The sequence below is a fragment of the Hypanus sabinus genome, chromosome 4, assembly GCF_030144855.1.
Source record: "Hypanus sabinus isolate sHypSab1 chromosome 4, sHypSab1.hap1, whole genome shotgun sequence".
In the NCBI taxonomy this organism is placed as follows: Eukaryota; Metazoa; Chordata; class Chondrichthyes; order Myliobatiformes; family Dasyatidae; genus Hypanus; species Hypanus sabinus.
The window spans coordinates 80,418,117-80,441,678 of NC_082709.1; the positions used below are offsets into that span (position 1 = coordinate 80,418,117).

Below are 23,562 nucleotides of genomic sequence, written 5' to 3' on the forward strand. Positions count from 1 at the left end.
TATTAATGGAGATGAATGCTAGCATTGCCAGTGGCACTTGTGTCCGGTGAACAATTAAAAGATTAAAAAAAAACCGCAGATCATTCATAAATTCAATTCATTCAATTCTTTTGAATATCTGTGGCCCACTCTTATACTGCAAGTTTAACACAGATAATCCCGATGTATATGTTGATAGGGACCAAAGCAGACGCAATGCAAGTAGGGATTTTTGACTGATTCTGCAGTTTTATTCCCTTGCAATTTATCCAGATCTGGCGACTCCAATGCAAAACTCAGAACATAAAGTGCATTTTGTGTCCAGTGCACTTTGAATTTTCATTGTGTTCTGGACTTGATAAAAAAATACCACAATACATGCCGATGTTTGCAAAAATCCACCAATGACTATTGATGATTTCAGAATTTCATATACTTGAGAAGCTGAAGAAGTCTTTGAAGTTGTAACTGTCTAGAATGGGCATCGCTAACAGGCACACTTGAGACACTGGCCCTATTTAGTTTCACCTGACAAACTCCCTTAAGCTGTGTTCATGAATGTGGCATGCAAGATCACTATCAGGCTCATTTTAAATATGCTGTTTCTGAATTTCCAGGAAACAAACAATTGTAGTCCACTATAACATGCAATTATATACTGTATATATTGAAATACATTTACAGGCATTTGCAGTTGAATTACTCATGGACAATCTGACCATAAATGTTTTCATTATCTGATTGAACCCTATGTTCAGCCATATTAGTGTACTCTTCTGTACATAAATCAGTATTTTACATTGAATGGACCCCATGCATAAATAGAAAGCCGGTGTTAATGTGGACGATATTCAACAACGTTAAGCAAAAATACGAAAAAGTTTGCTGATCCAATATATCCAATGATCACCCAGATCATTGATATAGATGACAAATAACAATGGACCCAGCACTGATCCCTGTGGCACACCACTAGTGACAGGCCTCCACTCAGAGAAGCAATCCTCCACTACCACTCTCTGACTTCTTCCATTGAGCCAATGTCTAATCCGATTTACTACCTCACCATGTATACCTAGCGACTGAATCTCCCTAACTAACCTCCCATGTGGGACCTTGTCAAAGGCCTTACTGAAGTCCATGTAGACAACATCCACTGCCTTCCCTTCATCCACTTCCCTTGTAACCTCCTCGAAAAACTCTAATAGATTGGCTAAACGTGACCTACCATACACAAAGCCATGTTGACTCTCCCTAATAAGTCCCTGTCTATCCAAATACTTGTAGATCCTATGTCTTGGTACTCCTTCCAATAATTTACCTACTACATCAAACTTACTAGCCTGTAATTTCCCAGATTACTTTTAGAGCCTTTTTTAAACAACGGAACAACATGAGCTATCCTCCAATCCTCCGGCACCTCACCCGTGGATACCGACATTTTAAATATATCTGCCAGCGCCCCTGCAATTTCAACACTAGTCTCCTTCAAGGTCCGAGGGACTATCCTGTCAGGTCCTGGGGATTTATCTACTCTGATTTGCCTCAAGACAGCAAGCACCTCCTCCTCTTCAATCTGTATAGATTCCATGACCTCACTACTTGTTTGCCTTATCTCCATAGACTCCTTGCCAGTTTCCTTAGTAAATACAGATGCAACTCTCCCATTCATAAGAACTCTCCCATTTCTTTTGGTTCCATACATAGCCGACCACTCTGATCTTCAAGAGGACCAATTTTATCCCTTACTATCCTTTTGCTCTTAATATTCCTGTAGAAGCTCTTAGGATTATCCTTCACCCTGACTGCCAAAGCTACCTCATGTCTTCTTTTAGCCCTCCTGATTTCTTTCTTAAGTATTTTCTTGCACTTTTTATACTCCTCAAGGACTTTATTTTCTCCTTGTTCCCTATACCTGTCATCTCTCTCTTCTTCTTTATCAGATTTCCAATATCCCTCGAAAATCAAGGCTCCTTTTTCTTATTCACTTTGCCTTTAATCCTGACAGGAACATACAAACTGTTCACTCTCAAAACTTCTCCTTTGAAGACCTCCCAGTTACCAACGACATCCTTGCCAGAGAACAATCTGTCCCAATCCACGCTTTTTAGATCCTTTCTCATTTCTTCAAATTTGGCCTTTTTCCAGTTTAGAACCTCAACCTGAGAACCAGATCTATCTTTATCCATGATCAAGTCGAAACTAATGGTGTTATGATCACTGGAACCAAAGTGTTCCCCTACACACATTTCCATCACCTGTCCTAACTTGTTTCCTAATAGGAGATCTAATATTGCATCCTCTCTAGTTGGTACCTCTACATATTGATTTAGAAAACATATTTTACAAACTCTAATCTATTTAGACCTTTAACAGTATGGGAGTGTCAGGAACGCGGCCGGATAGACCCAAACGCAGGACACAGGCAGTGAAGTACTAGGGGGAGGACAGGATGGGGATGCCATGGCATTTAGGGGTAGAGCTGGGGTTCAGGTCGATAGAAGTTCAGGCAGGCAGAGCGGAGCGGGCTCCCGAAGTTTGAGTTCAAGTAGACACGCTCCCGGGGTTCAGGCAGGCAGGTCCCCGGGGTTCAGGCAGGCAGACAAGTCCCCGGGGTTCAGGCAGGCAGACAGGTCCCCAGGGTTCAGGCAGGTCTCCGGGGTTCAGGCAGGCAGACAAGTCCCCGGGGTTCAGGCAGGACCCCGGGGTTCAGGCAGGCAGGTCCCCAGGGTTCAGGCAGGTCCCCGGGGTTCAGACAGGCAGACAAGTCCCCGGGGTTCAGGCAGGTCCCCGGGGTTCAGGCAGGCAGGCAGGCAGGTCCCCAGGGTTCAGGCAGGTCCCCGGGGTTCAGGCAGGTCCACGGGGTTCAGACAGGCAGACAAGTCCCCGGGGTTCAGGCAGGTCCCCGGGGTTCAGGCAGGCAGGCAGACAGGTCCCCAGGGTTCAGGCAGGTCCCCGGGGTTCAGGCAGGTCCCCGGGGTTCAGGCAGGCAGGCAGGCAGGTCCCCAGGGTTCAGGCAGGTCCCCGGGGTTCAGGCAGGTCCACGGGGTTCAGACAGGCAGACAAGTCCCCGGGGTTCAGGCAGGTCCAGGGGGTTCAGGCAGGCAGGCAGGCAGGTCCCCAGGGTTCAGGCAGGTCCCCGGGGTTCAGGCAGGTCCACGGGGTTCAGACAGGCAGACAAGTCCCCGGGGTTCAGGCAGGTCCCCGGGGTTCAGACAGGCAGGCAGGTCACAAGGTTCAGACAGGTCCCCGGGGTTCAGACAGGTCCACGGGGTTCAGACAGGAAGACAAGTCCCCGGGGTTCAGGCAGGTCCTCAGGGTTCAGGCAGGTCCCCAGGGTTCAGGCAGGTCCCCGGGGTTCAGGCAGGTCCACGGGGTTCAGACAGGCAGACAAGTCCCCGGGGTTCAGGCAGGTCCCCGGGGTTCAGGCAGGCAGGCAGGTCCCCAGGGTTCAGGCAGGTCCCCGGGGTTCAGACAGGCAGGCAGGTCCCCGGGATTAAGGCAGGCAGGTCCCTGGGGTTCAGGCAGGCAGGCAGGTCTCCAGGGTTCAGGCAGGTCCCCGGGGTTCAGGCAGGTCCCCGGGGTTCAGACAGGTCCCCAGGGTTCAGGCAGGCAGGCAGGTCCCCGGGGTTCAGACAGGTCTCCAGGGTTCAGGCAGGTCTCCAGGGTTCAGGCAGGTCCCCGGGGTTCAGGCAGGTCCCCGGGGTTCAGACAGGTCCCCAGGGTTCAGGCAGGTCCCCGGGGTTCAGACAGGTCCCCGGGGTTCAGGCAGGTCCCCGGGGTTCAGACAGGTCCCCAGGGTTCAGACAGGTCCCCGGGGTTCAGACAGGTCCCCGGGGTTCAGGCAGATCCCCGGGGTTCAGGCAGGTCCCCGGGGTTCAGGCAGGTCCCCAGGGTTCAGGCAGGTCCCCGGGGTTCAGGCAGGTCTCCAGGGTTCAGACAGGTCTCCGGGGTTCAGACGGGTCCCCGGGGTTCAGGCAGGTCCCCGGGGTTCAGACAGGTCCCCGGGGTTCAGACAGGTCCCCAGGGTTCAGGCAGGCAGGCAGGTCCCCGGGGTTCAGAAAGGTCTCCAGGGTTCAGGCAGGTCTCCAGGGTTCAGGCAGGTCCCCGGGGTTCAGGCAGGTCCCCGGGGTTCAGACAGGTCCCCGGGGTTCAGGCAGGTCCCCGGGGTTCAGACAGGTCCCCGGGGTTCAGGCAGGTCCCCGGGGTTCAGACAGGTCCCCGGGGTTCAGACAGGTCCCCGGGGTTCAGGCAGATCCCCGGGGTTCAGGCAGGTCCCCGGGGTTCAGACAGGTCCCCGGGGTTCAGGCAGGTCCCCGGGGTACAGGCAGGTCTCCAGGGTTCAGACAGGTCTCCGGGGTTCAGACGGGTCCCCGGGGTTCAGGCAGGTCCCTGGGGTTCAGGCAGGCAGACAGGTCCCCGGGTTCAGACAGGTTCCCGGGGTTCAGACAGGTTCCCGGGGTTCAGGCAGGTCCCCGGGGTTCAGGCAGGTCCCCGGGGTTCAGGCAGGTCCCCAGGGTTCAGGCAGGTCCCCGGGGTTCAGAGAGGTCCCCGGGGTTCAGGCAGGCATGCAGGTCCCCGGGGTTCAGACAGGTCCCCGGGGTTCAGGCAGGTCTCCGGGGTTCAGGCAGGTCCCCGGGGTTCAGACAGGTCCCCGGGGTTCAGACAGGTCCCCGGGGTTCAGGCAGGTCCCCGGGGTTCAGACAGGTCCCCGGGGTTCAGACAGGTCCCCGGGGTTCAGGCAGGTCTCCGGGGTTCAGGCAGGTCCCCGGGGTTCAGTCAGGTCCCCGGGGTTCAGACAGGTCCCCGGGGTTCAGGCAGGTCCCCAGGGTTCAGGCAGGTCCCCAGGGTTCAGACAGGTTCCCGGGGTTCAGAGAGGTCCCCAGGGTTCAGGCAGGTCCCCGGGGTTCAGGCAGGTCCCCGGGGTTCAGGCAGGCATGCAGGTCCCTGGGGTTCAGACAGGTCCCTGGGGTTCAGGCAGGTCCCTGGGGTTCAGGCAGGTCCCCGGGGTTCAGGCAGGCAGGCAGGTCCCTGGGGTTCAGGCAGGCAGGCAGGTCCCCGGGGTTCAGACAGGTCCCCGGGGTTCAGACAGGTCCCCGGGGTTCAGGCAGGTCCCCGGGGTTCAGACAGGTCTCCAGGGTTCAGGCAGGTCCCCGGGGTTCAGACAGGTCCCCGGGGTTCAGACAGGTCCCCCGGGTTCAGGCAGGTCCCCGGGGTTCAGGCAGGTCTCCAGGGTTCAGACTGGTCCCCAGGGTTCAGACAGGTCCCTGGGGTTCAGGCAGGTCCCCGGGGTTCAGGCAGGCAGGCAGGTCCCCGGGGTTCAGACAGGTCCCCGGGGTTCAGGCAGGTCCCTGGGGTTCAGGCAGGCAGACAGGTCCCCGGGGTCAGACAGGTCCCCGGGGTTCAGGCAGGTCCCCGGGGTTCAGGCAGGTCTCCAGGGTTCAGGCAGGTCCCCGGGGTTCAGACAGGTCCCCGGGGTTCAGACAGGTCCCCAGGGTTCAGGCAGGTCCCTGCAGTTCAGGCAGGCAGACAGGTCCCCGGGTTCAGACAGGTCCCCAGGGTTCAGGCAGGTCCCCGGGGTTCAGGCAGGTCCCCGGGGTTCAGACAGGTCCCCAGGGTTCAGGCAGGTCCCCGGGGTTCAGGCAGGTCCCCGAGGTTCAGGCAGGTCCCCGGGGTTCAGGCAGGTCCCCGGGGTTCAGGCAGGTCTCCGGGGTTCAGGCAGGTCCCCGGGGTTCAGGCAGGCAGACAGGTCCCCGGGGTTCAGGCAGGTCTCCGGGGTTCAGGCAGGTCCCTGGGGTTCAGGCAGGTCCCCGGGGTTCAGACAGGTCCCCGGGGTTCAGACAGGTCCCCGGGGTTCAGACAGGCAGACAGGTCCCCGGGTTCAGACAGGTCCCCGGGTTCAGACAGGTCCCCGGGTTCAGACAGGTCCCCGGGGTTCAGGCAGGTCCCCGGGGTTCAGGCAGGTCCCCGGGGTTCAGGCAGGTCCCCGGGATTCAGGCAGGCAGACAGGTCCCCGGGTTCAGACAGGTCCCCGGGGTTCAGGCAGGTCCCCGGGGTTCAGGCAGGTCTCCGGGGTTCAGGCAGGTCCCTGGGGTTCAGGCAGGTTCCCGGGGTTCAGACAGGTCCCCGGGGTTCAGACAGGTCCCTGGGGTTCAGGCAGGCAGACAGGTCCCCGGGTTCAGACAGGTCCCCGGGTTCAAACAGGTCCCCGGGTTCAGACAGGTCCCCGGGGTTCAGACAGGTCCCCGGGGTTCAGGCAGGTCCCTGGAGTTCAGGCAGGTCCCTGGGGTTCAGGCAGGTCCCCGGGGTTCAGACAGGTCCCTGGGGTTCAGGCAGGCAGACAGGTCCCCGGGGTTCAGTCAGGCAGGCAGGTCCCCGGGGTTCAGACAGGTCCCTGGGGTTCAGGCAGGCAGACAGGTCCCCAGGTTCAGACAGGCAGGCAGGTCCCCGGGGTTCAGACAGGTCCCTGGGGTTCAGGCAGGCAGACAGGTCCCCGGGGTTCAGGCAGGCAGGCAGGTCCCCGGGGTTCAGGCAGGTCCCCGGGGTTCAGGCAGGCAGGCAGGTCCCCGGGGTTCAGGCAGGTCCCCGGGGTTCAGGCAGGCAGGCAGGTCCCCGGGGTTCAGGCAGGTCCCCAGGGTTCAGGCAGGCAGGCAGATCCCCGGGTTCAGACAGGTCCCCGGGGTTCAGGCAGGCAGACAGGTCCCCGGGGTTCAGGCAGGTCCCCGGGGTTCAGGCAGGCAGGCAGCTCCCCGGGTTCAGACAGGTCCCCGGGGTTCAGGCAGGTCCCCGGGGTTCAGGCAGGCAGGCAGGTCTCCAGGGTTCAGGCAGGTCCCTGGGGTTCAGGCAGGTCCCCGGGGTTCAGGCAGGTCCCCGGGGTTCAGACAGGTCCCCGGGGTTCAGGCAGGTCCCCGGGGTTCAGGCAGGTCCCCGGGGTTCAGGCAGGCAGACAGGTCCCCGGGTTCAGACAGGTCCCCGGGGTTCAGGCAGGTCCCCGGGGTTCAGGCAGGTCTCCGGGGTTCAGGCAGGTCCCTGGGGTTCAGGCAGGTCCCTGGGGTTCAGGCAGGTCCCCGGGGTTCAGACAGGTCCCCGGGGTTCAGACAGGTCCCCAGGGTTCAGGCAGGCAGGCAGATCCCCGGGTTCAGACAGGTCCCCGGGGTTCAGGCAGGCAGACAGGTCCCCGGGGTTCAGGCAGGTCCCCGGGGTTCAGACAGGTCCCCAGGGTTCAGGCAGGTCCCCGGGGTTCAGGCAGGTCCACGGGGTTCAGACAGGCAGACAAGTCCCCGGGGTTCAGGCAGGTCCCCGGGGTTCAGGCAGGCAGGCAGACAGGTCCCCAGGGTTCAGGCAGGTCCCCGGGGTTCAGGCAGGTCCCCGGGGTTCAGGCAGGCAGGCAGGCAGGTCCCCAGGGTTCAGGCAGGTCCCCGGGGTTCAGGCAGGTCCACGGGGTTCAGACAGGCAGACAAGTCCCCGGGGTTCAGGCAGGTCCAGGGGGTTCAGGCAGGCAGGCAGGCAGGTCCCCAGGGTTCAGGCAGGTCCCCGGGGTTCAGGCAGGTCCACGGGGTTCAGACAGGCAGACAAGTCCCCGGGGTTCAGGCAGGTCCCCGGGGTTCAGACAGGCAGGCAGGTCACAAGGTTCAGACAGGTCCCCGGGGTTCAGACAGGTCCACGGGGTTCAGACAGGAAGACAAGTCCCCGGGGTTCAGGCAGGTCCTCAGGGTTCAGGCAGGTCCCCAGGGTTCAGGCAGGTCCCCGGGGTTCAGGCAGGTCCACGGGGTTCAGACAGGCAGACAAGTCCCCGGGGTTCAGGCAGGTCCCCGGGGTTCAGGCAGGCAGGCAGGTCCCCAGGGTTCAGGCAGGTCCCCGGGGTTCAGACAGGCAGGCAGGTCCCCGGGATTAAGGCAGGCAGGTCCCTGGGGTTCAGGCAGGCAGGCAGGTCTCCAGGGTTCAGGCAGGTCCCCGGGGTTCAGGCAGGTCCCCGGGGTTCAGACAGGTCCCCAGGGTTCAGGCAGGCAGGCAGGTCCCCGGGGTTCAGACAGGTCTCCAGGGTTCAGGCAGGTCTCCAGGGTTCAGGCAGGTCCCCGGGGTTCAGGCAGGTCCCCGGGGTTCAGACAGGTCCCCAGGGTTCAGGCAGGTCCCCGGGGTTCAGACAGGTCCCCGGGGTTCAGGCAGGTCCCCGGGGTTCAGACAGGTCCCCAGGGTTCAGACAGGTCCCCGGGGTTCAGACAGGTCCCCGGGGTTCAGGCAGATCCCCGGGGTTCAGGCAGGTCCCCGGGGTTCAGGCAGGTCCCCAGGGTTCAGGCAGGTCCCCGGGGTTCAGGCAGGTCTCCAGGGTTCAGACAGGTCTCCGGGGTTCAGACGGGTCCCCGGGGTTCAGGCAGGTCCCCGGGGTTCAGACAGGTCCCCGGGGTTCAGACAGGTCCCCAGGGTTCAGGCAGGCAGGCAGGTCCCCGGGGTTCAGAAAGGTCTCCAGGGTTCAGGCAGGTCTCCAGGGTTCAGGCAGGTCCCCGGGGTTCAGGCAGGTCCCCGGGGTTCAGACAGGTCCCCGGGGTTCAGGCAGGTCCCCGGGGTTCAGACAGGTCCCCGGGGTTCAGGCAGGTCCCCGGGGTTCAGACAGGTCCCCGGGGTTCAGACAGGTCCCCGGGGTTCAGGCAGATCCCCGGGGTTCAGGCAGGTCCCCGGGGTTCAGACAGGTCCCCGGGGTTCAGGCAGGTCCCCGGGGTACAGGCAGGTCTCCAGGGTTCAGACAGGTCTCCGGGGTTCAGACGGGTCCCCGGGGTTCAGGCAGGTCCCTGGGGTTCAGGCAGGCAGACAGGTCCCCGGGTTCAGACAGGTTCCCGGGGTTCAGACAGGTTCCCGGGGTTCAGGCAGGTCCCCGGGGTTCAGGCAGGTCCCCGGGGTTCAGGCAGGTCCCCAGGGTTCAGGCAGGTCCCCGGGGTTCAGAGAGGTCCCCGGGGTTCAGGCAGGCATGCAGGTCCCCGGGGTTCAGACAGGTCCCCGGGGTTCAGGCAGGTCTCCGGGGTTCAGGCAGGTCCCCGGGGTTCAGACAGGTCCCCGGGGTTCAGACAGGTCCCCGGGGTTCAGGCAGGTCCCCGGGGTTCAGACAGGTCCCCGGGGTTCAGACAGGTCCCCGGGGTTCAGGCAGGTCTCCGGGGTTCAGGCAGGTCCCCGGGGTTCAGTCAGGTCCCCGGGGTTCAGACAGGTCCCCGGGGTTCAGGCAGGTCCCCAGGGTTCAGGCAGGTCCCCAGGGTTCAGACAGGTTCCCGGGGTTCAGAGAGGTCCCCAGGGTTCAGGCAGGTCCCCGGGGTTCAGGCAGGTCCCCGGGGTTCAGGCAGGCATGCAGGTCCCTGGGGTTCAGACAGGTCCCTGGGGTTCAGGCAGGTCCCTGGGGTTCAGGCAGGTCCCCGGGGTTCAGGCAGGCAGGCAGGTCCCTGGGGTTCAGGCAGGCAGGCAGGTCCCCGGGGTTCAGACAGGTCCCCGGGGTTCAGACAGGTCCCCGGGGTTCAGGCAGGTCCCCGGGGTTCAGACAGGTCTCCAGGGTTCAGGCAGGTCCCCGGGGTTCAGACAGGTCCCCGGGGTTCAGACAGGTCCCCCGGGTTCAGGCAGGTCCCCGGGGTTCAGGCAGGTCTCCAGGGTTCAGACTGGTCCCCAGGGTTCAGACAGGTCCCTGGGGTTCAGGCAGGTCCCCGGGGTTCAGGCAGGCAGGCAGGTCCCCGGGGTTCAGACAGGTCCCCGGGGTTCAGGCAGGTCCCTGGGGTTCAGGCAGGCAGACAGGTCCCCGGGGTCAGACAGGTCCCCGGGGTTCAGGCAGGTCCCCGGGGTTCAGGCAGGTCTCCAGGGTTCAGGCAGGTCCCCGGGGTTCAGACAGGTCCCCGGGGTTCAGACAGGTCCCCAGGGTTCAGGCAGGTCCCTGCAGTTCAGGCAGGCAGACAGGTCCCCGGGTTCAGACAGGTCCCCAGGGTTCAGGCAGGTCCCCGGGGTTCAGGCAGGTCCCCGGGGTTCAGACAGGTCCCCAGGGTTCAGGCAGGTCCCCGGGGTTCAGGCAGGTCCCCGAGGTTCAGGCAGGTCCCCGGGGTTCAGGCAGGTCCCCGGGGTTCAGGCAGGTCTCCGGGGTTCAGGCAGGTCCCCGGGGTTCAGGCAGGCAGACAGGTCCCCGGGGTTCAGGCAGGTCTCCGGGGTTCAGGCAGGTCCCTGGGGTTCAGGCAGGTCCCCGGGGTTCAGACAGGTCCCCGGGGTTCAGACAGGTCCCCGGGGTTCAGACAGGCAGACAGGTCCCCGGGTTCAGACAGGTCCCCGGGTTCAGACAGGTCCCCGGGTTCAGACAGGTCCCCGGGGTTCAGGCAGGTCCCCGGGGTTCAGGCAGGTCCCCGGGGTTCAGGCAGGTCCCCGGGATTCAGGCAGGCAGACAGGTCCCCGGGTTCAGACAGGTCCCCGGGGTTCAGGCAGGTCCCCGGGGTTCAGGCAGGTCTCCGGGGTTCAGGCAGGTCCCTGGGGTTCAGGCAGGTTCCCGGGGTTCAGACAGGTCCCCGGGGTTCAGACAGGTCCCTGGGGTTCAGGCAGGCAGACAGGTCCCCGGGTTCAGACAGGTCCCCGGGTTCAAACAGGTCCCCGGGTTCAGACAGGTCCCCGGGGTTCAGACAGGTCCCCGGGGTTCAGGCAGGTCCCTGGAGTTCAGGCAGGTCCCTGGGGTTCAGGCAGGTCCCCGGGGTTCAGACAGGTCCCTGGGGTTCAGGCAGGCAGACAGGTCCCCGGGGTTCAGTCAGGCAGGCAGGTCCCCGGGGTTCAGACAGGTCCCTGGGGTTCAGGCAGGCAGACAGGTCCCCAGGTTCAGACAGGCAGGCAGGTCCCCGGGGTTCAGACAGGTCCCTGGGGTTCAGGCAGGCAGACAGGTCCCCGGGGTTCAGGCAGGCAGGCAGGTCCCCGGGGTTCAGGCAGGTCCCCGGGGTTCAGGCAGGCAGGCAGGTCCCCGGGGTTCAGGCAGGTCCCCGGGGTTCAGGCAGGCAGGCAGGTCCCCGGGGTTCAGGCAGGTCCCCAGGGTTCAGGCAGGCAGGCAGATCCCCGGGTTCAGACAGGTCCCCGGGGTTCAGGCAGGCAGACAGGTCCCCGGGGTTCAGGCAGGTCCCCGGGGTTCAGGCAGGCAGGCAGCTCCCCGGGTTCAGACAGGTCCCCGGGGTTCAGGCAGGTCCCCGGGGTTCAGGCAGGCAGGCAGGTCTCCAGGGTTCAGGCAGGTCCCTGGGGTTCAGGCAGGTCCCCGGGGTTCAGGCAGGTCCCCGGGGTTCAGACAGGTCCCCGGGGTTCAGGCAGGTCCCCGGGGTTCAGGCAGGTCCCCGGGGTTCAGGCAGGCAGACAGGTCCCCGGGTTCAGACAGGTCCCCGGGGTTCAGGCAGGTCCCCGGGGTTCAGGCAGGTCTCCGGGGTTCAGGCAGGTCCCTGGGGTTCAGGCAGGTCCCTGGGGTTCAGGCAGGTCCCCGGGGTTCAGACAGGTCCCCGGGGTTCAGACAGGTCCCTGGGGTTCAGGCAGGCAGACAGGTCCCCGGGTTCAGACAGGTCCCCGGGTTCAGACAGGTCCCCGGGTTCAGACAGGTCCCCGGGGTTCAGGCAGGTCCCTGGAGTTCAGGCAGGTCCCTGGGGTTCAGGCAGGTCCCCGGGGTTCAGACAGGTCCCTGGGGTTCAGGCAGGCAGACAGGTCCCCGGGGTTCAGGCAGGCAGGCAGGTCCCCGGGGTTCAGACAGGTCCCTGGGTTTCAGGCAGGCAGACAGGTCCCCGGGTTCAGACAGGCAGGCAGGTCCCCGGGGTTCAGACAGGTCCCTGGGGTTCAGGCAGGCAGACAGGTCCCCGGGGTTCAGGCAGGCAGGCAGGTCCCCGGGGTTCAGGCAGGTCCCCGGGGTTCAGGCAGGCAGGCAGGTCCCCGGGGTTCAGGCAGGTCCCCGGGGTTCAGGCAGGCAGGCAGGTCCCCGGGGTTCAGGCAGGTCCCCAGGGTTCAGGCAGGCAGGCAGATCCCCGGGTTCAGACAGGTCCCCGGGGTTCAGGCAGGCAGACAGGTCCCCGGGGTTCAGGCAGGTCCCCGGGGTTCAGGCAGGCAGGCAGGTCCCCGGGTTCAGACAGGTCCCCGGGGTTCAGGCAGGTCCCCGGGGTTCAGGCAGGCAGGCAGGTCTCCAGGGTTCAGGCAGGTCCCTGGGGTTCAGGCAGGTCCCCGGGGTTCAGGCAGGCAGGCAGGTCCCCGGGCTTCAGACAGGTCCACGGGGTTCAGACAGGTCCCCGGGGTTCAGACAGGTCTCCAGGGTTCAGACAGGTCCCCGGGGTTCAGGCAGGTCCCCGGGGTTCAGACAGGTCCCCCGGGTTCAGGCAGGTCCCCGGGGTTCAGGCAGGCAGGCAGGTCCCCGGGGTTCAGGCAGGTCCCCAGGGTTCAGACAGGTCCCCGGGGTTCAGGCAGGTCCCTGGGGTTCAGGCAGGCAGACAGGTCCCCGGGTTCAGACAGGTCCCCGGGGTTCAGGCAGGTCTCCGGGGTTCAGGCAGGTCCCCGGGGTTCAGACAGTTCCCCGGGGTTCAGACAGGTCCCCGGGGTTCAGGCAGGTCCCTGGGGTTCAGGCAGGCAGACAGGTCCCCGGGGTTCAGACAGGTCCCCGGGGTTCAGACAGGTCCCCGGGGTTCAGGCAGGTCCCCAGGGTTCAGGCAGGTCCCCGGGGTTCAGACAGGTCCCTGGGGTTCAGGCAGGCAGGCAGGTCCCCCCCCCCCCACCCTTCATCCCTCTGGCTCTATCACGTATGAAACATTGGAACCCTGGAACATTACTGCCAGTCCTGCCCCTCCTGTAGCCAAGTTTCACTAATGGCTATAATGGCATAATTCCACGTGTCAATCCACACCCTCAGCTCATTAGCCTTCCCCACAATACTCCTCGCATTGAAATAGACACACCTCAGAAGATTATTACCACCACACACAACCCTTCTATTTGTGACTTCGCATGAACCTTTAACATCATTTATTTTCCTCCACTCCACTATCTGTTCTGACACTCTGGTTCCCATCCCCCCGCAAATCTAGTTTAAACCCTCCCCAACAGCACTGGCAAACCTCCCTGCAAGGATATTGATCCCCCTGTAGTTCAGGTGTAACCCGTCTCTCTTGTACAGGTCCCACCTGCCCCAGAAGAGGTCCCAATGATCCTGAAATCTGAAACCCTGCCCCCTACACCAGTTCCTCAGCCACGTGTTCATCCTCCAGAGCATCCTACTCTTACCCTCACTGGCACGTGGCACAGGTAGCAACCCTGAGATTACCACCCTCGAGGTCCTGCTTTTTGACTTCCTACCAAGCTCTCCATACTCACTCTTCAGGACCTCCTCACTCTTTCTTCCTACATCACTGGTACCGATGTTTACCCTGACATATGGCTGCTCACCCTCCCACTTCCCTGACCCTGGCACCAGGGAGGCAACAAGCCATCCGGGAGTCTCTGTCACGACCACAGAACCTCCTGTCTGTACCTCTAACTATCAAGTCCCCCATCACTACCGCTCTCCTCTTCCTCCCTCCCTTCTGCACTGCAGAACCAGACTCAGTGCCAGAGATCTGGCTTCCGAAGCTTGTCCCAGGTAAGTCATCCCTCCCAACATTATCCAAAACTTGTTGTTGAGGGGAATGGCACAGGGGAGCCCTGCTCTGCCTGCCCTTTCCCCTTCCCTCTCCTGACCGTAACCCAATTACCTGTGCCCTGCTCCTTTGGCGTAACTACCTCCCTGAAACTACCATCTATAAACTCCTCATTATTTAAAACACTCAGTTGTTCGAATAGTTACATTCATTTCTACATCACTTTCTTATTTTTTAACTGGATCTTTTATTTTGAGGTTGGTGTTTTTAATATTTCCACTAAAGTACCTGACACACTTCTTTTTGCCTTATTTGTTCAATATTGTTTGCATCAGTCCTCTATAATAATTGAAAATAGCTTTAAATTTCAGTTTTATGCTGAGTTCTCTATTCAGAGTCTGTGATGTGCACTGCAAATGTTAAAGCAGAAATGTTTCGAGACCTAAGAGACTGTAGATGCTTGAGTTTGGAACAAAACAAAACAAACTTCTGGAAGAACTCAGCGAGTCGACCAGCGTCTGTGAAGGGAGAGGGATGGTGGACATTTCGGGTTCAGACCCTGCTCCAGGGCTGCGAGGCTTTATCAGCTGCGGCAGAGGGGAAGCCACACTTCCTGAGAAAGGAGGATGTTTCAGGTGTTCTGGAATGGGAACTCTCATCTTGAGAGCAGATGCAATGGACACAGAGAGGTGAGGGAAAGGAATGGTATCTTTCAGAAGACAGAATGGGAGGAGACATAGTCAAATTAGCCATGGGAGTTAGTGCTTTATATTAGGTATTGATGGATAGCTTGGGTCATAGAAAACCTACAGCATAATACAGGCCCTTCGGCCCACAAAGCTGTGCCAAACATGTCCTTACCTTAGAAATTACCTAATGTTACCCATGGCCCTCTATTTGTCTGAGCTCCATATACCTGTCCAGGAGTCTCTTAAAAGATCCTAATATATCTGCCTCCACCACCATCTCCGGCAGCCCATTCCACACAGTCACCACTCTCTGCGTAAAAAACTTACCCCTGACATCTCCTCAGTACCTACTTCTAAGCACCTTAAAACTGTGCCCTCTCATGCTAGCCGTTTCAGCCCTGGGAACAAGCTTCTGATTATCCACACAATCAATGCCTGTCATAATCTTATACACCTCTATCAGGTCACCTCTCATTCTCCGTCACTCCAAGGAGAAAAGGCCGAGTTCACTCAACCTATTCTCCCCAATCCAGGCAACATCCTTGTAAATCTCTTCTGTACCCTTTCTATAGTTTCCACATCCTTCCTGTAGTGAGACGACCAGAACTGAGCACAGTACTCCAAGTGGAGTCTGACCAGGGTCCTATATAGCTGCAACATTACCTCTCGGCTCCTAAACTCAATCCCACAATTGTTGAAGGCAACGTACCATATGCTTTCTTAACCACAGGGTCAACCTGTGCAGCAGCTTTGAATGTCCTATGGACTCGGACCCCAAGATCCCTCTGATCCTCCACATTGCCAAGAGTCTTACATAGAAACATGGAAAATAGGTGCAGGAGTAGGCCATTCGGCCCTTCGAGCCTGCACCGCCATTCAGTATGATCATGGCTGATCATCCAACTCAGAACCCTGTACCTGCTTTCTCTCCATACCCCCTAATCCCTTTAGCCACAAGGGCCACATCTAACTCCCTCTTAAGTATAGCCAATGAACTGGCCTCAACTGTTTTCTGTAGCAGAGAATTCCACAGATTCACCACTCTCTGTGTGAAGAAGTTTTTCCTCATCTCGGTCCTAAAAGGCTTCCCCCTTATCCTTAAACTGTGACCCCTCATTCTGGACACCCCGACATCGGAAACAATCTTCCTGCATTTAGCTTGTCCAATCCCTTTAGAATTTTATACGTTTCAATAAGATCCCCCCTCAATCTTCTAAATTCAAGTGAGTATAAGCCTAGTCGATCCAGTCCATCTTCATATGAAAGTCCTGCCATCCAAGGAATCAATCTGGTGAACCTTCTCTGTACTCCCTCTATGGCAAGAATGTCTTTCCTCAGATTAGGGGACCAAAACTGCACATGATACTCCAGCTATGGTCTCACCAAGGCCTTGTACAACTGCAGTAGAACCTTCCTACTCAAATCCTTTTGCTGTGAATGCCAACATACCATTTGCCTTTTTCACCGCCTGCTGTACCTGCATGCTCACCTTCAATGACTGGTGTACAATGACACCCAGGTCTCGTTGCACCTCCCCTTTTCCTAATCGGCCACCATTCAGGTAATAATCTGTTTTCCTGTTGCAACCAAAGTGGATAACCTCACATTTATCCACATTAAATTGCATCTGCCATGAATTTGCCCACTCACCTAACCTATCCAAGTCACCCTGCATCTTCTCAGCATCCTCCTCACAGCTAACACCGCCGCCCAGCTTCGTGTCATCCGCAAACTTGGAGATGCTGCATTTAATTCCCTCGTCTAAATCATTAATATGTATTGTAAACAACTGGGGTCCCAGCCCTGAGCCTTGCGGTACCCCACTAGTCACTGCCTGCCATTCTGAAAAGGTCCCATTTACTCCCACTCTTTGCTTCCTGTCTGCCAAGCAATTCTCTATCCACATCAATACCATACCCCCAATACCGTGTGCTTTAAGTTTGCACACTAATCTCCTGTGTGGGACCTTGTCAAAAGCCTTTTGAAAATCCAAATATACCACATCCACTGGCTCTCCCCTATCCACTCTACTAGTTACATCCTCAAAAATTTCTATAAGATTCGTCAGACATGATTTTCCTTTCAAAATCCATGCTTTGTCCAATGATTTCACTTCTTTCCAAATGTGCTGTTATCTCCTCTTTGATAACCGACTAGCATTTTCCCCACCACCGATGTCAGGCTATAATTCCCACATTAATACTATGTTCTGCCATCATATTTGAGCTACCAAAATGAACCACCTCACATTTATCTGAGTTGAATTTCATTTGCCACTTCTCAGCCCAGTTCTGGATCCTATCAATGTCCCACTGTAACCTCTGACAGCCCTCCACACTATCCACAACACCTCCAATCTTTGTGTCATCAGCAAACTTACTAACCAATCCCTCCACTTCCTCTTCCAGGTCATTTATAAAAATCACAAAGAGACGGGGTCCCAGAACAGATCCCTGAAGCACACCACTGGTCACCGACCTCCATGCAGAATATAATCCATCCTGAGATGGAGACAAGGAGGTCCAGAAAAGGGAGAGACATGTCGATGGCAAAGTGGAAGTTAGTAACAAAGATGATAAAGTTGATGAGAAGGAAGAGGAAAGCAAGCAGCACCAATGAGCTCATTAGTGTTGCAGAGAAACTTTAGAGGGTCAAAGCCAGACCTTGTTTGAAAGGAGGCTTTTCCACTTTGGCAACAAAAAGACAGGGGATGCTGGGGCTCATGTGAGAGTCCACCTTTGATTCATAGTAAAGTTGGAAAATATCAAAATAAACTTTGCTGGGGGTAAGAATATGGCAGATGAGAGTGTTGGTGAAGAGAAATTGGCTGGATCTTTGTTCCAGAAAGAAGTAGAGGGTCTTGAGACCTTCTTTTTGGGGGATGAAGGTGTATAAAGACCAGACATTGATGATGAAGATGAGGCAATTCGGGCCAAGGAATTGAAAGCTTTCAAAATGGTGGAAAGCATGAGAATTTTTCTGGAAGTGGATGAGAGTCGAATGGACATATGCAGACAGGATAGAGTCTAAGTATGAGGAGATAGCAGCTGGAAGTGCAAAGCTGGAGCATAATCAAGTCGAGGACATGGAAGGATCAGCTCCTGATGTGATGAAATTTGTGATGATCTGGGAGATCAGATGTTCTTTGGTGGAGTAATGATCAGAGGGTAGGGGGGGGGAGTGCAAGAAGGTGTCTGAGAGCTTTTGTTTTGGCCTCTGTAATGTGGAGGTCAATCCACCAGATCACAGTGGCCCTGCCTTTGTCTCCAGATGTGGTAACAAGATTGTGATGGTGTGGAGTGAGCAGAGAGCCTGGGTTCAGAGGGGATGGAGTGGGTGGAGGAATGGAGAAGTCAAAGCAATTAATGTCACTTTGGCGCCTGGAAATGATAGACTGAAAAGGAGGTAGAAGGGAAGCGTTGCAGACAAGAGAAAGGGTCATCACTGAGATGGAGGGGTGGGGTTAAAGTGCGGATTCCTTGCTGAAGAAATGTGGAGGTGAGGGGAAAGGAAGCAGGTCTCCACATTATGTAGGTTTCAGGATTTATTGAGGTGCGTGTGCACGAATACGAAGATGGGGCACAGCACAGACTGGGAAGAGGGATGGTTGCAACTGGGTGGGGTGTGGGGTCTGGAGGGGCTAATGGTATAGAGAGGGCTTGAGAGAGCTGACAGAGGAGGGTGAACGGAGCTGAGAGGACGGCGGGAGAGCAAAGCGTAGCCTGCGGGTGGGATGCGGGGTGGTGTCAGTGGTTGGGTCGGCCGCAGCGGAAGAGCAAAAGGGGCGGGGAGCGCCGGAGACCCGCCAGAGAACGGGGAGCGTAGAGCTGAGAAAGTTTCATGGAGCCAGGAACGAGACGAATCTTTGGTTAAGAGTGGAACCGGCGGAGATCGGAAAAGAATACTCAACCCGTCCCCCAACTGTTGCCTTGCACCTTGTCTCCAACACTTACACACAGAGACCGGGTCCCGGGGGCTGGATGTTGGATTGCAAGGAAACAAAACCCAGACCCGAGTATCACGGACAACTCGGACACGACTAACTTTTGCCGACAGAGCAGTCTGCGGAAGTCGAACAAAGACGGTCATCAGCAGCCGGTTGAGCCCGGTGCTCTCTGCACTGAGGTGTGGAGAGCGGCTGTTGGTCCGGAGCGGGAGTGGCGATCGGCGTGGAGCAGTTTCCAAAAGGTTTCTTTCCGTCACGGTAACAAGGCATCTCTCCCACCGCCCCCTCCACATGGACTGTACTCCCGCGGAGAGCTGGATTTTGACTCTGATTTTCACTGTTATTGTTTCTGGAATCTCCCGTTTCTGCATTCAGAGCGGAAGTGAGGAAATGATCACTGACAGTTTTTCTTATCGGAACACCTGACGCCCATTTTCACTTTTCGAATGTAATACCACATATAAAATCCGGCAGCATGGCAGAGAGAGCTGAGAACACGATCCCCAGACACGGGTCTCGGCAGAACAGGCGTCCGCTCCCGGATCACAAGCCGTGGCATTTCCATATCGAGAGTTCCATTCGGCGAACAAGACCCGTTTTCGGAGCTGATTCTGGTCTCAGATCGGTGCTTTATTCAGTGTCGGGTGGAGATGGCATTGGGCCGTGTTTGGAGAGTTTGCAGTGTGTGGCTGTTGTTGACCGTGACCCTGACCCTGGGCTGTGAGAGGTTACAGTTACTGCAAAATGTCAACAGAAAGTCTCTGCGCAAACTGGATGAAATGGTGAGTTGAACCCGCTCCCAGAGACCGGTCCTGACAGTCCCCGGCTGTTTGATTTAGATCTCAGAAAAGGCGCTATAGTTCTAGAGCTTTGTCGTTCTACGTGCTGATTCCCCCGCGTTACTGTGATATTTCGGTGTTGGATTGTCGATAACAAAGTTTACTTTCTCTCCCCCAGGGCGCTCCCTTTCCCTGGCAGTGTGTAAGTGAGAGGCTCTCGCTAAAAACCCAGCCCTTGAAGTTGGCTAATCTTTCGAAGGGGTTGACGGTGAGTGGTTGGACTTTGTTGCAGAGCGCACAGCTGTGTTCAGTTTGCTTCATCATCTATCATTGTGACTTCGTGTTGCCGAAACGTGGAGGTGAAAACGAATGTAGTACTCCTTTCTCGGGTATCAGTGACAGAGAAAACAACTTTCCACTGACACTGGCTCGTCTAGCCTTTAAACCCAGAAAACCATAAAACATAAGAGCAGAATTAGGCCATTTGGCCCATCGAATCATGGCTGATCCAATTTTCCTCTCAGCCCCAGCCTCCTGCCTTCTCCCCGTATCCCTTCATGCCCTGACCAATCGACCTCTGCCTTAAATATACATGAAGATTTTACCTCCACAGCTGCTTGTGTCAATGAATTCCACAGACTCACCACTCTCTGGCTAAAGAAATTCATCCTCATTTCGTTCTAAAAGGAAACCCCTCTATTCCGAATCTGCGTCCTCTGGTCTAGTCTAAGATAGTCTCCCACATAGGAAACATCCTGTCCACATCCAATCCATCAAGACCTTTCATTCGATTCAATTAAGTCACTGCTCATTCTTCTAAATTCTAGTGAATACCGGACAAGGACCTTTAAACGTTTTTCATGTGACAAGCTGTTAAATCCTGGAATCATTTCCGTCAGCCTGCTCTAAACCCTCTCCAGTTTCAGCACTCCCTGTCTAAGTGCTGTCCAAATGAGGTCTAAAGAGCAGGCAATAGGTGACGTTCAGAATTTCAGAAGTGCATGATGAAATGATTGTTCGATAAGGTGAAGAAAACGATATTGGATTAAAATATTAGTAAGGAATGAGGACTGGCTAAAAGACAAAGAACATAGAATTTAAAAAAAAATGAACATCCGTGTAGCCGGGCTGTTAATAATGAGGGGTTCAGTACTGTGAACAGAGTAGCTGGCCCATGTTAAAAAGGTCATTAATGAATTAGATGGAAGTAAGAAGTGCAATATACTGTATGTCCAAGTTTGTTGCTGATATTAAGGCACAAAGCATCTGCAAAGGGTAAGGGCAGCGTGAAGACAGGTAGGTTGGAAGTAGTTTGGAGAATTATGTGGGAAACTGTGTGATTGTGCAGCTTGCTGTGAATCTGCGTTTTTAAAGTATAAATTGAGTAGTTCAAAACTGGAACGTCTGGAAGTACAGAGCTCCTCAGTGTGCAGAATGATTCTGTCTGACTGCAGTAAATGATGTCAATGAAACCGTGAGTAGTCTGATTGTACATTTGCATATAACACAGTTATTGATGGAGTTATGGATAGTGAGGAAAGCTGTCAAAGAATGCAACAGGATATAGATCAATTGGAAACTTGGGCAGAGAAATGGCATGAAAAGTTTAATCCAGTCAACCATGATGTGGTATACGAGGAAAGATGGCCGTTTGGAGCATTCGTGTACAAAGCAATCTTAGGGTGCAAATCCACAGCTCACTGAAAGTGTTGACATAAGTGTATAGAATGGTAAAGAAGCTTTCCTGCCTGTTTGTCTTTATCACTGGGGAATTGAGTATAAAAGATGGAAGGTCATATTGCAAAATGTACAAAGCTTCAGTTTGGGCACATTTGGACTATTATGTACATTCCTGGTCACCAGACAAAAGGAAGTTGGTCGGGTCAGGTCATGGATGTTGCGTCCCAGCTGTTATGCAAACCAGGGCGGCACGATATGGAGAGCAAGCTGTCACCAGCGTACCAGCCTCCCCTCTGCACAGCTGATGTGACAGGGACCGATACAGTTTGGTTCCAGCGGTGTCGCAGGTGTTGCCAGTCAGTGTTGAACTCAGCGTAGGACTGCCTTGGGGACTCCGGGTCTGGATTCTTCCCGGGATTTACTCCGGAAGCTTTCCCCATGAGGGGGAATAGCAGAAAGGCAGAGGAAATTTGAGATCAGAGTTTTCCATCTAAATGAGCAGCTAACCATGGTTGACCCACCCCTATGCTCAGAGTAACTGGTTTTAAGGCACTAGTAACCCACCTTTTAGCCAGCTGGTGGTGTAGTGGCATCAGCAGCAGACTTCAGAGCGAAGGTTCCCGAGTTCAAATCCAGCTGGCTCCAAAAACCTGGAGAGGGATGGGCTCCACCAGGTTTCAGATGCCCAAGACACACCATACGATGAGCAATCACCAAAAAGATCGGTGCAAAAAGCTTGTCATGATGGCTCCACCAGGAGTTAAGGGCGCACACACACACACACACACACACACACACACACACACACACACACACACACACACACACACACACACACACACACACATACACACACACACAGACACACACACACACACACACACACACACACACACACACACACACACACACACACACACCAGCTTTGCTCCTTCTCCTGTCAGTGGAAAAGGTTCTGCCAGGCTTAGCAGCTAAGCTACACATGAAGGCCAGGAGCTGGTTTTCAGAGGCAATTTGTGATGCGTGCATGCCATTGGAAGCATTTAATAGGTAGTGGGAGCTTGTCCCCATTACATCCCCACCATCACTCCTACCTCCTGTCTATGACAACCTTAGGAACCACTACAGGAAGGATGCAAAGACTTAAGGGGAGTTCGGAGAAGTTCACTGAGGTGTCTGGAATGGAGAGTGCTGCAGATCCAGATTGCTAGCAAGACTGCTGTAATGTCACCTTGTGTTCTTTGCACAGACCCAAGAGAAGATCCATATTGTTCTCCAAACACTGCAGCAAACTAACGAGATCTACGGAATGAGTTTGGGTTCAGCCACATGGCCCCTCAAAAAGGTGGAAGACTTCAGGGTTCTCCTGCATCGGCAAGCCAGAGAGCTGGAGGAATGTGTATGGAATCCAGCCACAGAGTCTCGGCCAAAGGGAACCATCATAATTGAAAAATACTTCCGAAAACTGCGAAGCTTTCTTAAACATAAGGTGAGCTGGTAGCTGTTGTACTCTGTCATTAATTAGAGATATTGCATTTCACCAAATTTCTGTATGCTCAACCCATAATTTGCTCTCCTGAATATTTTCTCTTTCCAGAAGTTTGCTGAATGTGCCTGGGAAATTATCCGTGCTGAAACGAGAGCCTGTTTACAACAGATCCTCCTCATCACAGCAAAAACTAGCAGAAAAAACTGAATAATTTTAAAGGCGTGGCCAGCACTGGAAAAGAAGAATGGACGTTCATTTGAAAGAGAAACATTTTATATATAACACCTTCAGCTGGAAGTGACTTGAATGGAAGATGTGTCTTTACATACTTCCACATTTGCTACCTAGTTAATGACCACAAACGTACACTCAGTTGCCACTTTATTAGGTACACCTGCACACCTGCTCTTTAATGCAAGTATCTGTTCAGCCAATCATGTGGCAGCAACTGAATGCATAAGAGCATACAGACATGGTCAAGAGGTTCAGTTGTTGTTCAGACCAAACATCAGAATGGGGAAGAAATGTGATCTAATTGACTTTGACAGTGGAATGATTGTTAGTTCCAGACAGGGTGGTTTGAGTAAAATGGCATTTTATGGAAGGAACTGGTTTTACAGAGTATGACACTTCATGTAGCATCAATGGATTGTTGTGAGTTGCTTCCTGCGATGAATTATTGGTTCAAGCCACATTTCAAATCTTGGCTCTTTTGTTCTCTTAGCTTTGCAAGGCTGCTTATTCTAGCTTCTGATTTTGATCATGATGAGAATTTAGGAGTCCACTTTTCATCTGGGACATGGGAATCTTTCCCAACTCTTTGAGCGTTGGGTTTACTGACCAGTTAATAAGGATCCACCCTGACTTTCATCATTCTACATTCACAGTGACAACTGTTTCAAATCCCCATGAGACCACTGCAATTCATGTGTTTGTCTGTTTGTTTGTTTGTTTATTTATTTATTTAAATTTCACCTATTTATCCATTTATTGTGTATTTTCATTTCTAAATTTATGACTATTTATGACTAGTGAATTGTTGTTGTTTTGTCCCACTCAAACTAAATGCGTAAATCATTTTTGCAGTGTAGTATTATATTAACAAATTAAGTTCTTGTTTACACTGTAATGTCTTATATTGAAGGAGAACATTTTACTGTAAATAAATTTTTTGGAAAATCATGTTTTAACAAACTGGTGTTTATTTTTCATTTATAATTGTCATTTTTTAATATTCACATCTCTGGATATTTTGGAGCCTCTGTTTGGAGTCTGTTACCTGGACTCCTAATCTCAGCTTTATAATGTTTTTTTCCCACAACCTTCAGTCCTTTGACATCAAACTGTCTCCAACCGGAAATGTTCTCTCCTTCATTTCCTCACGTTTCTGAACAGTATATGACCATGAGCT

At 55.3% G+C, this 23,562-nt stretch overlaps 1 protein-coding gene across 1 annotated transcript in view; it reads left to right on the top strand.

Annotated features, from left to right (window-relative positions):
* The window catches only part of LOC132392132 (interferon alpha-1-like), a 35,263-nt gene extending 12,008 nt beyond the window's left edge, over positions 1-23,255 (top strand). Inside the window, exons 4-6 of the mRNA XM_059965981.1 lie at positions 19,161-19,250; positions 21,912-22,151; positions 22,260-23,255. Of these exons, the coding sequence (XP_059821964.1) occupies positions 19,161-19,250; positions 21,912-22,151; positions 22,260-22,358 (429 nt within the window). The 3' untranslated portion in view covers positions 22,359-23,255. The remainder of the gene's footprint in view (positions 1-19,160; positions 19,251-21,911; positions 22,152-22,259) is intronic.
* Positions 23,256-23,562: the final 307 nt, after the last annotated feature.